Source organism: Bacillus rossius, chromosome 14 (assembly GCF_032445375.1).
Source record: "Bacillus rossius redtenbacheri isolate Brsri chromosome 14, Brsri_v3, whole genome shotgun sequence".
NCBI classification, from domain to species: domain Eukaryota; kingdom Metazoa; phylum Arthropoda; class Insecta; order Phasmatodea; family Bacillidae; genus Bacillus; species Bacillus rossius.
Window position 1 is genome coordinate 17,213,026 of NC_086341.1, and position 16,198 is coordinate 17,229,223.

At 36.9% G+C, this 16,198-nt stretch overlaps 1 protein-coding gene across 1 annotated transcript in view; it reads left to right on the plus strand.

Moving 5' to 3' along the window:
• The window catches only part of LOC134539008 (uncharacterized), a 308,737-nt gene that overhangs the window by 97,886 nt on the left and 194,653 nt on the right, over positions 1 to 16,198 (plus strand). Inside the window, exons 4-7 of the mRNA XM_063380672.1 lie at positions 3,537 to 3,859; positions 5,518 to 5,622; positions 7,718 to 7,803; positions 8,388 to 8,477. Coding sequence (XP_063236742.1) covers positions 3,537 to 3,859; positions 5,518 to 5,622; positions 7,718 to 7,803; positions 8,388 to 8,477 — 604 coding nt within the window. The remainder of the gene's footprint in view (positions 1 to 3,536; positions 3,860 to 5,517; positions 5,623 to 7,717; positions 7,804 to 8,387; positions 8,478 to 16,198) is intronic.

Here is a 16,198-nt window from a genome sequence, read left to right on the forward strand (position 1 = left end):
AGTCTTTAATAAGTTTCATTACTAAATCACATGTATTTGGTCCCACACGTTGCTGGATGTATTCGGTTGAGTGGCAAAAGCGAGGATTACCTCATGCACACATTTTGGTTTGGTTCATCGACAAAATCCGTCCTGAAGAAATCGATAGTATCATTTCTGCGGAAATTCCAGATCCATCCACTGACCAACTGCTGTTTGATATTGTTACAACAAACATGATTCATGGTCCATGTGGTACTCTTAATAGTTCATCGCCTTGCATGACTGATGGAAAATGTACTAAAAATTTCCCTAAAGATTTTACCAATGATACGGTCACAAATGTCGACGGATACCCAATATATCGTCAAAGAAATCCTGAAAATGGCGGACAGTCATTTATTAAAAATATCATCAACACAGACATTGATATTGACAATCGTTGGGTGGTGCCATATTCGCCTCTGCTGAGCAAGACATATAATGCTCATATTAATGTTGAGTTCTGCAGTTCTGTGAAGAGCATCAAATACATTTGCAAGTATGTCCATAAAGGCAGTGATATGGCTGTGTTTAGAGTGGAAAATACTAATGTGAATGCTTCTCCAGTGAATAAAAACGATGAAATAAAGCTCTACCAAATTGGTCGGTACATCAGCTCCAATGAAGCTGCTTGGCGTATCTTTGGTTTTCCAATTCATGAACGGGATCCAGCAGTTGTTCAGTTAGCCATCCATCTTTAAAACGGTCAGCGTGTATTTTTCACGAACGAGACAGCGATTGATCGTGTAATAAATCCACCTAAAACTACACTCACTGCATTTTTTGAATTGTGTAATCGTGCGGATGATTTTGGTGCCTTTGCACGAACATTACTCTATTCACAAGTACCACGCTATTTCACATGGACTCAAACAAAAACATGGATGCCCCGCAAGCAAGGCTCATCAGTTGCTGCATGTCTCAATTTATTTAAATCAAACGCCTTGGGGCGATTATTTACAGTCAATCCAAGACACACGGAGTGCTTTTATCTTCGACTGTTGTTGGTTAATGTTACTGGCCCATTATCATTTCAAGATATACATAAAGTGAATGGGCAACAATATCCAACGTATAAAGATGCATGCCTTGCACTCGGCTTGCTGGAAGACGACAACCAGTGGGAATGCATGCTTGCTGAAGCTGCATTGAACTGTACAGCAATACAAATTCGTCTACTATTCGCTATAGTGTTGACTACATGTTTCCCAGCCCGAGCACAGATATTATGGGAAAATCACAAAGATTCAATGACTGATGATATATTGCATCAACATCGTATACGGTGCCACGATCTAACCATAACATTCAGCGACGAAATGTACAATGAAGCATTGATTGCTATTGAGGATCTTTGCATTGTCATTGCCAACTTACCACTTAGTAATTTCGGTATGAATTCGCCAAATCGAACTGCATCTGATTTAATGAATACTGAAATGAATCGTGAACTGCAGTACAGTACTGTAGAAATGGCAGCGATTGTTGCCCGCAATGTCCCACTAATGAATGAGGAACAAAGAACCATTTATGATCGCATTATGCTCGCAGTTTCAGCTGGACAAGGTGGGTTCTTCTTTTTGGATGCACCGGGTGGAACTGGCAAAACATTCGTTATTTCGCTAATTCTTGCTGAAATACGATCAAATAATGGCATCGCATTGGCCGTTGCATCATCGGGCATTGCAGCAACTTTATTGGATGGAGGTAGAACAGCTCATTCAGTATTTAAGCTGCCACTAAATATTCAGAATAACCCTGACGCAGTATGCAACATTAATAAACAATCTTCCATGGCCACTGTGCTGAAACGGTGTAAAATTATTATTTGGGATGAATGTACTATCGCACACAAACATTCACTTGAGGCGTTGAACAGGACATTGAAAGATATTAAAAACAATGACAAACTATTTGGCGGAACTCTGTTGGTCCTTTCAGGTGATTTCAGACAAACACTTCCAGTCATTCCACGTTCAACATACGCTGATGAGATCAACGCTTGCTTAAAATCATCTCCATTGTGGCGTAATGTTGAAAAATTACAGCTAAAAATAAATATGCGCGTTCAAATGCTTCAAGATCCATCCGCTGAAACATTTTCAAAACAACTCTTAGATATCGGTGATGGAAAAGTTGCTATAGATGAAACTGGATACGTAAAATTACCGACCGATTTCTGCACAATCGCTGATTCGCAAGATACTCTCATTGAACAAATATTTCCCGATGTACACAAACAGTACATAAATCATGAGTGGCTTGCAGAAAGAGCGATTTTAGCGGCAAAAAATGTAGACGTCGACAATTTAAATCTGAAGATACAAATGTTGTTGCCAGGGAACTTGGTATCATATAAATCTATTGATACAGTTTGCGACGACAGCGAAGCAGTAAATTTTCCCACAGAGTTTTTGAACTCACTGGATTTGCCAGGCATGCCACCGCATAATTTACAATTAAAGGTTGGATCTCCAATTATCTTGCTTCGTAATTTGAACCCGCCCCGGCTGTGCAACGGTACGCGATTAGTCATTCAAAAATTAATGAAAAACGTGATCGAAGCCAGGATTTTAAATGGCAAGTTCAGAGGTGAAAATATACTCATACCACGGATTCCTATTATACCTACAGATGTGCCAATTCAATTCAAACGTATTCAGTTTCCGATTAGATTGGCATTTGCAATGACTATCAACAAATCCCAAGGTCAAACGATGTCTGTTTGTGGATTAGATTTGAGAACACCATGTTTTTCACACGGACAATTATACGTGGCATGCTCTCGAGTGGGTAAACCATCCAGTTTGTTTGTGTTAGCTAAAGATGGACTAACAAAAAATATTGTTCACGCTATAGCATTAAGAGATTGATATTGTTTAATAGTGTTACTGTCGTAATTGTTTAATTAATGATATATAATTTTAAGGAATAAATTATAATAACTTAAAAATAATGTTTGCCTTTTGTTATTTTTATATTTCCTCATCGTTCACAGCGCTCCATGCTTATTTCACGCATATACCACATTCGTACATACATACAATATACACATTCTAACATACATTACAATAAGTAAGCTATTTTATGTCTACACTAGAAATTACTAGGAAATTATTTATATGGCAAAACAACGTTTGCCGGGTCAGCTAGTATACTATATTTATATTGTTCTGATAACAATTAAATTATTACAAGTTCTGATTATAACCTGGAAATTTATGCTAACTGTTGTCCCAATAGCTCCAATAGTTGAAGTAATTGGTAAATTTTTCCCAGAATAACTTTACTAACAAGCATAATGAAACAAAATAAAGTCCAACTATTGTATATTTAATATTATTAGTCCATGATTATATATATATTCTTGAGTGAGTTATAAATAAAAATTTAAAAGTATTCGCCAATTTTTCGTAAGAAATACTTGGTATTATCAATGTTACAGTATACTTCTTGTATCATCACAACTGGTTTGGAGACCGCAGGTGTTAGGAGCGCGCGCGTGTCGTGCTCAGGTGTTCGTGACCTCGGGGCTGACCTTCGCCGAGTACCTGCACTACGAGGCGAGCCTGCCGCAGTACCAGCTGGGGCGGCGCGAGCTGCTCCCGGAGCCCGGCCGAGCCTGGCTGCGCTCCACGCGGCCCTACCTCGTCGTCGAGTTCGCGCTCCGCTCGCCGGAGGGCGCGCGCCTGCGGGCCCTGGGCGGCCTCGAGGCGGCGCGCGGGTTCAACATCACCTACGAGGCGGGCACCGGCGCCTTGGACCCCGAGCGAAGCGGCGCCTGCAGCGCGGCGCAGTGCTCCTTCTCGGGACACTGCTACGCCAGCGCCGACTACAGGTGCGCCTGTCCCGGACACGCCCCTGCTGGCTCCCGGCCGGCTGTAGGTCCATACCTTTCCGAACCTGTCTCTACTGCCTCCTGGCTGCCCACGTGCAGGTTCATACCTGTCCGAACACGTCTGTGCTTGCTCCGGGCGGAACCGCTACAGGTTCATACTTGTCCGAACCTGTCTTTACTGGCTCCTGGCTGCTCACGTGCAGGTTCATACTTGTCCGAACACGTCTGTGCTTAATCCGGGCGGGACCGCTACACGGTTCATACTTGTCCGAACCTGTCTTTACTGCATCCTGGCTGCTCACGTGCAGGTTCATACTTGTCCGAACACGTAGGTGCTGGCTCCAGGCGGGACCGCTACAGGTTCATACTTGTCAGAACCTGTCTCTACTGACTCCGGGCTGACCTGCTACCGGTTAATACTTGTCCGAACATGTCTGTACTTGCTCCGGGCGGGACCGCTACATGTTCATGCTTGTCCGAACCTGTATTTACTGACTGCTGGCTGCCCACATTCAGGTTCATACTTGTCTGAACATGTATTGTACTGGCTCCTGGCTGGACCACTACAGATCTATACTTGTCTGAACCTGTCTTTGCTGGCTCCGGGCTGGCCTGCTACAGGTTTATACTCGTTCGAACCTGTCTTTACTGAATCCTGGCTGCCTAGGTGCAGGTTCGTACTTATCCGAACCTGTATTTACTGGCTCCTAGATGACCAGTTACCAGTTCATAATGTCCAAACCTATATTTTTTGACTACTGGCTGCCCGGATGCAGGTTCATACTTGTACTAACATGTCTGTACTGGCTCCTAGCTGACCAGCTGCAACACTGTTCAAATATTTCACTTTAAATTTTTCTATGAATGCTGGTTACAATGTATCCAGGGATCTTCATATATTTACAATTTAACTTCGAAAATGTATGGTACTTAGTCAATATATTTTGAACATGAATAAACTATGATAATCGTATTATATTAAGAAAACTTTCAGAAATATTATGAATATACGAAGAAAAAAACCTTATGTTTTTCCTTCCATGCTTGTGTTTACCTTGTTTACTACGAAACATCCAGCGCGAAGTCGGAATCAGGCGGAAGACCCAGTTATCTGAGCTTACGAAGAACATTTCGTTTATTTCAGGTAAGTGCTTCGTTGAAAAATCCGTATATTTACTGTAGTTTTAAAAGTGAAGTCCACACTTGTCCTAACTTGTCCTTACGGACTCCTGGCTGCCCGGATGCAGTTTCACATGTGTCCTGATACTTCTGTTCTTGTTCCTGGGTGGCATAGAAGCAGATTCGTACTTGTTCGATCCCGTCTGTGCTTGCTTCTGGGTGTCAAGGCTAGAAGTCTTCACTTGTACGAACACGTCTCTGCTGGCACATGGCCGATGGGCTGCAGGGTCAATGCTTGTCCGAACATGTCTGAACTGACTCCTGGCTGGCCAGCCGCAGGTCCATATTTCAATGATTTTTACAGTGGTTTGCCACGAATTTCACTAACTTCAGCACAGTTTTGAAAATTTTCACCTCACAGACACGTTGAAGAGTGGCAACAAATCAGAGTGGTTAGCTGCATTTGTTTTTTGTTACCATTGTTTTAACTGATTGAAAATTCCTTTTTTAAAACTGAAGGGTGTGACGTGTGTTTTCAGCCAGTTCCGGTGTGCCTGCTTCGAAGGCTTCTCTGGCGAGGACTGCGGACTCGGTCCCCTGTGTCGCTCGGGACAGCACTCCTGCCGCAGCGAAGATGACTGCAGGTAGAGCTTTTATTTATATATGATCTTTTTTTATATATAGATTTCGAGACTGCGTGTGCAGACGTTACAATTGTGCGATTTTCCAGAAAATTCTACTTAGTTATCTGTTTCATTTTCCCTGGACTCAAAAATTGTCAACACAAATTGCTACAATAATTTCAGTTATTTTGCATAAATTATCTGCGAGACTGAAAAACAATATAGTTGAAAAATCGGGGCATGTTCGTTCATGTTAAAAATCAGACAAAAATCGTAGACATAGAGAATTTAAAAAAACTATTAAATAACTGACTTCTGTAATAAGAAACCTTATAGCCATATGTTTGAAGTTATTATAGCTTACCTCCTAAGAGCAGTAACAAAAAAAATTATTTGTTTGATAACGCTAACCATCAATGAAAGAGGTTAAAAAAAAATAGTGGTTAAAATACAAACAAAATCATAATGTCCCTAGTAGGTGCTGTATCAAATCCTTTTGCACATTGTGAACCTTATAAAAAAAATCAAATGTTTGGTCTAAACGATGCTTTGATACTACCAACCTTGACTGCAAGGCGTGAAAATTCGTTAAAGTATTTGTTGGCACTGTTTTGTTACACTATACAGAAGCATGATCCCAGCCTTGAGACAGCAACACGTCTCGAATTACGGATATCAGGAATATGAGGGAATATATAGGTCATGTTTTTTACCCTGATTTTTTTTTCGAATTAAAAAAAGCAAAATGAAATTCAGAATGACTTGACCAGGATTTGAACTCGGATCCTCAAAAATTCTGCTACCTTGCTCCATACCTGTGTGGCAGCATTGTCAATTATACGATGTAAATAAAATAGAGTTTTAAGACACATAAACTACAGAATAAATCGCAAATTAATGTGTGTGTATATATTATATATATATATTATATATATAGCTATCAGCTGGGATGTTAATGGTATTCATAATTACAAGGGAATTATTTTTCAAGCGTCCGAAGACTAAGTAATATTTAAAACGAACAGTAATGACAAAATACTGGGGTGGAATTACACATGCGCTATGCAGCCATTGTTCTGTCTATATCAGACACCATTTGTGTGAAAACTGTTTTCAGAATGAACCATAGCATGTGTAGAATTAAATCTCTCTCTCTCTCTTTCTATATATATATATATATATATATATATATATATATATATATAGAGAGAGAGAGAGAGAGAGAGAGAGAGAGAGAGAGAGAGAGAACAATGGCTGCATAGCGCATGTGTAATTCCACCCCAGTATTTTGCCAATACTGTTCGTTTTAAATATTACTTAGTCTTCGGACGCTTGAAAAATAATTCCCTTGTAATTATGAATACCATTAACATCCCAGCTGATGAGCTTTTACTCACGTGTTTAAAAATAACTGTCTGTCATTGATATTCATTCAAATTCTTTGGTACCTTTAAACATTAGACTACAAATTTTCCACTTGAAGCAGTATTTGGGATGCGTTAGGTGGGGAACGCTAAATATCACACGACATCTAGAAGTTGCAAGTATTTTGTGTTGTTTTCATAACAACTATATTTTTAACGATTCACTGTAAATATATTTTTTTGTAAGTGGAACAGAAAATTCATGTAAAATTACAGATATTTGTACATTTACATGAAAACAACTGAATCACTACCTGGGAATTTATGCTTTGTGTTATTCAAGAACCTCCGATAGTTAAAGTTATTTGTAAACCGTTTCCTGAATAACTTTCCAGTATTAACGAAGCACATAATAAGAATGATACAACAAAATATAATCCAATTTTGTTAATATATAAATTTATATCTCCATGGTTTAAAAAAGTATGCTTGAATGAAAAATCAATCAATGTATAAAATTATGCACCAATTTTCCTAAGAAATACCAATTTTCATGAGTATTATCTTGGAAAACGTATTTCATTTATGCCATGTGTTGTACAATTCTATGATATCTTTCTAGTATTATAATAACTTTTTTTTGGCAAACTGATTTCCAAAGAAATCTTTTACAAAAGTACAGAATTTTATTCTTTGTAAGAAACCACAGCTTTAAAATATTACCTTCAAATCAGTCTAATATTTTCTTTCAGACAACTGGGGTCCAAAGTAGTCCGCTGTCGACACCAGTGCTTGTACGACCAGCCTTGTGAAGATTCTAAAACTGAAATGAACACTGGTAAGATTTTTTTTTAAAGTTATGCACACATAAAGTTTATAAACCTTTTTTTGTTTGTTTTTAAAACCATTCTTAAATGTTCACTGATTTCACAGAGATAACTCCAAATTAAGACATTGTATGCAGCTGATATAAATACTTATATTCTACCGTATTGAATGCTATTAAAATAATTAGATTTATTAATAATAAATAGTGTACCAAATTCAATGACACAAACTTTTCAATACTTTACGTTTAGTTTTTTTGTATATATTATTCTTACCGTGAACAAAATGTGTCCAATTAAATTCTCTTTAAATTATAAAATTAAAAAAATTAAATGACACTCTAATATAGATTAAATATTTTACAAAGATAAATATTTTATATTTGCAGAATAAATGAAAATTGCTTGGGTTGTAAGTATTTGGATTGATTCTATATATATATGTATATATATATATGTGTGTGTGTGTGTATGTATATATATGTGTGTATATATATGTGTGTGTATATATATGTATATATATATATATATATATATATATATATATATATATATATATATAAGCCTATTGAGCATGTTGCGTGTGTGATTTTAGAATGTGGAACTGAAGATTGCATCAACGAGTGTCCATACCAGCAGGGAGACCAACCTTGCAAGTGTGACAATGCTACTAGAGTTCTCACAGGTATTATATTTCTTTATTTATTTAATCATTCAATCATTGCATTCCCTGGAGCCTTTTAATCTGGTAGATACCTTTAAAGCTATGGAAAAAGTCAATTTTCACATGCAACCATTGTAGTACGTATTTACAAATGACAAAAAAAATATCAAAAGTTAGACATTAAGAAATTGAGATAAATTTTTGAAACTAAATAATATATAGTTCTGCGTACTTTCAAAACATAAAACATTTTACAGCTCATTCGTATAGCTAATAAAAATTATTTTAGGCTACTTTCTATATTCCTAGTTTCTAATTTTGTTTTTAACTGTGTGGTATATTCCGAATGATGAGATGGAAGGTGGGGAGGAGGGTAGGTTTCCATTCATTTCTCGTTTAGGCCTTTTTTATTTTAAAAAATGCTTAATTATTGCGCTTCATTGAGCCAGTGCTCACAAAGTTGTGGCTTTCATAGATCGTATAGTGTGTGAAATCATTTTACATTTACTTTTCTGAGTGGTGAAATTTATTGTACACCCATATATAAAAACTATAACTATTATCGGTAAATTATATTTTGGAAAAAATTGTTTTGTGGTTGATTTTGGTCAGAAAATCATTGGTCTCTTTCAAAGTTCATACATGTTTGGATTCCCAGAAACGGAAAACATGGCCGACGTTGCCTTTTGGTTTTCTTGAGGTTATCCCGTCCAGAGAATGAAACTTTTATTTCATTCAATATATATTATATCTTGTTAAAATACATTAAGAAGTTAATATTATAAAGTTTCCCTTTGTCTTTGTGAACTTTGATTCGCGCCAACCACCACAGATGGTAGCACGGTGGTTTCACATTTACGTTACATTTTAAAAATTACTCCAATCCTAAAAGAGTTCCGAGATCGATACCCAAATTTATTATAGATATGAATTTGCGCCTACTTGGTCGTGCGTTGGGCTACTCCCTTTTCTCTCTGCCCATTCATTTCGTCGATCCTACATTAGCATCTCATCACCGGTCATAGTCTATCTAATGAACTCGATGTCAAAACATTTTTAGTAACAAGACTTTCATTTTTTGAATTGGAAATAAATATATATTTTTTTACCGCTCGTGTTGAGGCTAACAATAATTTTTTTGATTTTTTTTCAAGTACATAGTAAATGTCGCCAACAGTTGCCAGATTGAGAGTAACAAGCTTGTTAATATTAAAAAATCTTATTTCGGTATACCAACTTTAGTTATAATAAGATTTAATATTTTTGTTTGTACTATTTTTTTTTATTTTTCTAAGGCCATAAAATAGTATATATAAAACAGTATTATTACAATTGTAGTCACAATGATATGAAAATAATAATTCTTTGCTGAAAATCAATTATTATTTCACATGAGAAACTATTTATAGCAGTCTGTCTGTAATTATAACTAGGAATTCCATTAAATTTTTTGTTATGCTCAAACAGAGGCAATATTATATTTATTAATAAATCATATGAAACATTTGTAAACAAAAAAAAGTTGAACTCCCTAGAAATTAAACATGTAATACTACCCTAATGATACTCTTAATAAAGTACTACAAATTTTATTTGCAAACTTCTCATTCCAAATTTTCTTTAACAAAATACAATATTTTATATATATATATATATATATATATATATTTGTGTCTAAAACTTTCGTGCTCTATGGCGTATATCTGGCAACATGGCACGCGGAAACAAGTACAGAGCTAGTGGCAGAAATATCCATCGGAAAGAGAGTGTAAATGACAGTTATATACACACTGTAGCTTATGATGAGGGAGGACATAGTGCGCGTGATAAGACAACATTTTGACTTTTCCGCGCGGTGTCAGTTCTGTACCTCACTAAAGAACTGTGATGTGACAGGCAAAGGTCCTTAGTTCTCAGGCATTATTTCCTCTCTCCACCTTCTTGCCATAGTTTGTCTTGGAGTGAAGAAAAAAAAGAGGTAAGCTACGATGTAAGCCCAAACGTCGGCGCAAAGTTACGAGCGACTAATAAGAAATTGTGGCGACATTCATTTCCTACGCGTTCGCCATAAATTTCGTCCTCTTAATTAGATAACTTCCGCGCGGGCTCACTTAATCATTCAGCAGTCAGGACACTTATCTCACTTCTTCTCTCTCCTTCTCACTCTTCCGTAGGCGTGGAAACTATGTGCTGACGGCAGCTAGAATAAATACGAAGAAGTTTATTTAAGAGGGTCCTGACAACGAGAGGTTATGGACAATGAATGTAGCTTCCATGGTCAGCGTTGCTTAATCGTTTCTGTGGTTTTCACTCCGTTTATTGCTCGCGGTTCGAGTTACATTTGCTGTTGGCTATATATTTAAGGCTTATTTTATACCTATTGGGTTCCTTTCAACAGAATATTATAATTTGAAAAATTATTTTGTGTGCTTTTTGAATTTTTTTTTGTGACGTTATTTTAAGAGAAAAAATAAAAGTAATATTTTTGCATAACAGGCTGTTAAGACACCTTATTTTAGGTAGATGTAGAAGAAAGACTTCCTGTTGCAGCCGTTACCATGGTGCGATTTCCGGAAATGTTTATATAGTTTATCGTCGTTTAATGGTCCATAGACCCAAAAACCATCGTCAACTCAAAAGTTTATATACATCACATTTTTATGGGGACGATATTTGCTGTAATTTTTCACAAATAGAAAATCGCGGTCGAGTTAGATAATGGCCAAAATTCCACCAAAAGGGTATTAATGGGAAAAGTTTTTTGAAAAGACATAAAAATTGCTATAACTCCCACATAAAGATAAATATCTCAGCCATTTGAACGTACTATAACTCTTAGGATTAATACAAAAAACTTTTAAATAAATACATTTTTGATAAAACCAACCATAACTGCAAGGGGTGGGAAAACAAGACTTGGAAGACAAAAAAAATCCACAACTCCTTTATTAGACACACTATTGAATCCATTCAGATTGTTTGGAAATTGTGCAATTTTCATCTTAATATTTTGCCTGAAATAATTTCTTAAAACTAATTATTGTAGCAAGGGTATGAAAAAAAACATGGGTAGAATTTAATGAAAAAAATCATATTTTTTTACAATGTACAATTACGTTTTTATTTATTGTAAAACCTTAAAATATTATCTTTAGCTTTCTTCCAAAAAAAATTTATATGACCAACAATTATAGCAAGGGGTGGAAAAAGAAACCAAAGGTTAAAGGTCAAACAAATGCATAACTCCCTTATTAGGCACGATATTAAATACATTCAAATGGTTTGTAAACCTTAAAAATATTTTCAAAAACTTTTGTCTAAAACATTTTTTGATACAACGACCATTGCTGCAAAGTGTGGAATAAACAAGGGTTAAAGAACAAAAAAAATCATTACTCCCTTATTAGGTAAACTATATTATAATCTCTAACCATTGATTGTAAATTTTCAAGGAATAATCTAAATCTCTGTTCTGAAACAATTTTGATAGTATTAGACATTACTGCAAGGGGTTGAAGAATAAAGGGGTTGGAATAAAAAATAAATAAAACCCTATTTAATACGTTATTATTTATTTTAACTTCATAAATTTGGTCTAAAACTTTTGTTGTATACAAACTTTTATGTAACCAACTATTACTGAAATAGGTGAAAAAAACAAGGATTAAAAGACAAAAAAATCATAACTTTATATTAGTTTTACTATCAAATCAGTTATAATTTATTGTAAAAACCCTAAATATTAACTAAGACCTTTGGCTGAAACAATTTTTGATGAGACGAATTATTACAGTAAAAACAGTATGTGAAGTTTGTAATCAATAAAACTTCATACTTCCTTACTATCAAATTTGTTCGAATTTAGTTTAAACCAAAGCAAATATTTATACGCCCACATATTATTGCAAGGGATAAAAATTAGTGTTTGAAGATCAACAAAGTTAATTCCTACCTTAGAAGGCATAATATGAAAAATCGTTCCAAGCTATTCAATGCTGGATGCATTGAGTTAAAAACATTCAAAACATTTTCGCTGTATGAAATATGAAAAAAAAATGTTTTGTCTATCATTTTGGAATATGGGATATTGGAGAACATATAGGATATTATGTACATTATGTGTTTAAAATGTTACAGAAGTTTATAGAAGTTTCCGGAATAAGTAGGTACTTCGAAATCTACCTACGCCTGTAGACTGTGCCTAAAAAGAATTTTTTTATTACTTTTAAAGAACTAACTTTTAATAAGTACTGAATAAATACAATAATTAAAATTTTAGTATGACTACTGGTCATTTTGCTACTAATCAATTTATGACATAATTTGAAGTATTTCACTTTTATTTTGGTGTTGTAATGATCAGAAATTTGGGACTAAATTACGTGGTTTATGTAATCAATATTCTGCATTAGTGTTCTGTATTTAAAAACCCGTAAGCCTAAATTGAACAAACAGAAATTCCGAAATAAAATTATACATGTAACTAAAAATCCAGAACCACGTGTTTTGGAAAGCATTTGCCAGTGCAGGAATGGACTCGTAGACGCGGGAATCTACGGTGAAAAATTTGCCATTTTTTTGTAATTGTTGAATCAGTTTTATTTTTTTTTTTAATCCGTGCAGTGACTACACGTGGAAATTTCACACGTCCTTGTCCTCTGAGCGAACGTAAATTACTCTTTAAATCGCGCGGTTAAGTAGATACACTGCGATGTACTCGCATTCGTTGTTGTACGGTCCCGCAGGTATTAAAAAAAATAGAGGAACAGAGAGTGAGAAAATACCGGTCGAGTTATTTATTGTTCGCTCTTCTGGCAACCTTGCAAAGGGAGGGAGGGAATGGGGGAGGGAATTTCACGTGGAAATCATGAACGAACGAACAAACAGCTGGTTTGTATGGGTGAAGGGTAGTGGAGGGGGAATGATGTTTGGTGGAAATGGGGGGGGGGAGAGAGAGATTGCAAGGGAATTTAAATGGTCTCAAAACCAACTCGGGCAGTTGGGAAAGAGAAGGGGGGGGGGGGGGGGAAACGGGACAGTGTAAACGTGCATACAGGTAGTCCGTTGTTTTTATTCTGACGGAAAACCTGCCCCAGCCATGCACACGGTCCGTTAAACTGCTTCCCCCCCCCCCCCCCCCTTCAACATCACCTCTCTCTACATTTCTCACTCATCACCGGTGATTGCAGGTGTGCATGTGCACGCGAACCCGACCCGCCGGCGCCAGAGGTTAAATGATATTGCTGGTGGAATATTCATAGTCGCTTGCACGGGGCCAGAACCGTTAACGTACTCCGGCGTAGCGTGACGTAAGCCGAGGCCACACCTGAAGCTACGCTATGTTCGCTGTGTTCGCTGGGGTCGTTACCACAACGCCGAACGTACAATAACGCCGAATACCATAACGCCGAATGCCAAATTGACCGAAACGCCGACAGCTAGAAAACTGATGTGTACCACAACGCCGAAACACAGTAACGCCGAAAAATGTACCACAACCTAACCTAACCTAGGCTAGCCTAACCTAGCCTAACGTAACCTAACTTAACCTAACCTAACCTAACCTTACCTTACCTTACCTTACCTAACCTAATCTTTGTGGCAGTCCTGCCATTACATTTTTCGCCGTTAATGTATTTCGGCGTTGTGGTACACAGCTGTTTTCTAGCTGTCGGCGTTGTAGTCGATTTGGCATTCGGCGTTATGGTTTTCGGCGTTATTGTACGTTCGGCGTTGTGGTATTTCGGCGTTGTGGTGCCTTACCTGTTCGCTGCGCCAGGCGGCCAGACAGGACAGTCCAAATCGCGACGTTAGAGAGACGCATGCCGTGGGATTGGAGCGATGATTCCGACGATGATGACATTCTGCTGGCTCTCGCAGTACGTGAACGTAAAAAAGAAACGGGTTCACGAATTCAATTTAAACACAAAATAATTGGAAGATTTTCACAATTTGATGAAGCAGTTGCGTGTGAGAACGAAACCAAATTTATTTCAGGATAAATTCAACTCAGTTTGATGGCGTTACCTTGGAATGAAATCCCAGGCATTGTCCTGCATATCCTGCCTTCATGGATATTTTCGTAATCTTTCAATTAAATTTTCCGTCGACTCTACTATTAAAGCACAACACTGAGAAAAAATTAAACTTCTTAAAAAAGCACAACGCAGAAGTGCGGCACAATTCCGCACGAAAACGGATTTTTTTTTTGTTATCTGTGCATACGCGAAGTCAGCGACGTTTTAGAGGAAAAAAAGTAGCTGAGAACCAAACACCTGGCGACGTCGTCAACATAGCGAACATAGCGAACATAACTTTGTGTGGTCAGTGACACCTGAGATGCAGCTGGCTGTGTTTTACTCGCGTAGCGAACATCGCGAACATAGCGAGCATAGCGCCCTGCGTGGTCGTAGCCAAAAGGTGGCCTCGTCTGGCTAGGCATAGCTCCAGATGTTAACACGTCATTTACAAACCGCTCGAGATTTATTAAAATTGTCTGATTACGAATAGCATTTAAGAGCCGTTGCATGTTTCTTTACAAGTTTCGTTCCAACCGAAGGTTGGCAACAGTTTGTTTCACCAGCCAGTAGCAGCTATCACTCTTTTATTTAAAAAAAAATTTAGCCTATAACACGTTGCTTTGCTATCGCAATCTCAGGGAATTGCCGATATTTAGCCATTGTAAGAAGAGTGTGCTTTTTATTCCAAACAATTTACTAATGACACGGGCAAATAGTATTTTCACGGTGAAAAAAAAAATTCCAGTAGTCAGTTTTATTATCATTACCCATGTTTTTTTTTGGGGGGGGGGGGGGGGGGGCGGGGAGGTGGGGTCTGAAACTGAATCTGGAGTTATCCAACAACATTTCTTGGTGCGTTTTGAGACATTCGCAAAACACAGCAAACTTTTTGCATGTTTATTTTTTTCGCTTATAATTTCAATCGTATGTGTGGTACGCTCTTCAACTGATTCATACAATGGGGAACTTTGATTTAATGCAGTTTTTTTTGGGCATACGCCGTTCCAGTTGCATAGCATACTGCAATGGCGTATTTCCAAAAAAAAAAAAAAAAAAATCTGCATTAAATCCTATATGTGGTAGCATAAAACTCACTTTGACCGTTTTTAAATAAAACTACATTTTCCACAAGTTTGAGCTCAACCGCAGCTCTGTACGTTCTGTAGTTCCCAAGTACCACTTCAAAATTTTGGGACTTTTTTTCATTTTTTCATTAATACTCCATGATTTATCAAACTGAATAAATAGTATTTGCGCATTACGGATTTTAGTAAACCAGTGTCCCATTTAGGATAGTAGTTTTAGTTTTTTTTACTCGAATGTAAATCTTGCAATAGTAGGCTACTCTTTAGTAATTTGATTTTTGAGTTTGTATCGTTAGGCCTATTTTTAGAGATAGTATTTGATAAGCGTTGTATTTCCTTTGTAGTTAATTGTATTTTTGTATGCTTTGTTGTATACATTTAATTTAATATCATTCTATGACATTTTTGTGATTATGTGGTAGACAGAGCCTTAACTTTGCTACATAAAATAAGTCCTCGAGATAAAATCTAACAAATATTTACGTAACTATTTCTAGCGTGTTGAAATAATTTTTTTTTTCATTTGACAATCTACTGACTGTGTGACCAAAGCTGTTAACTTAATTAAAGCTAATGCAATACCCGAGACTCGAACCAAGAACTTCTCACCGACTGCACAGCGATAGTTGTATCGTCT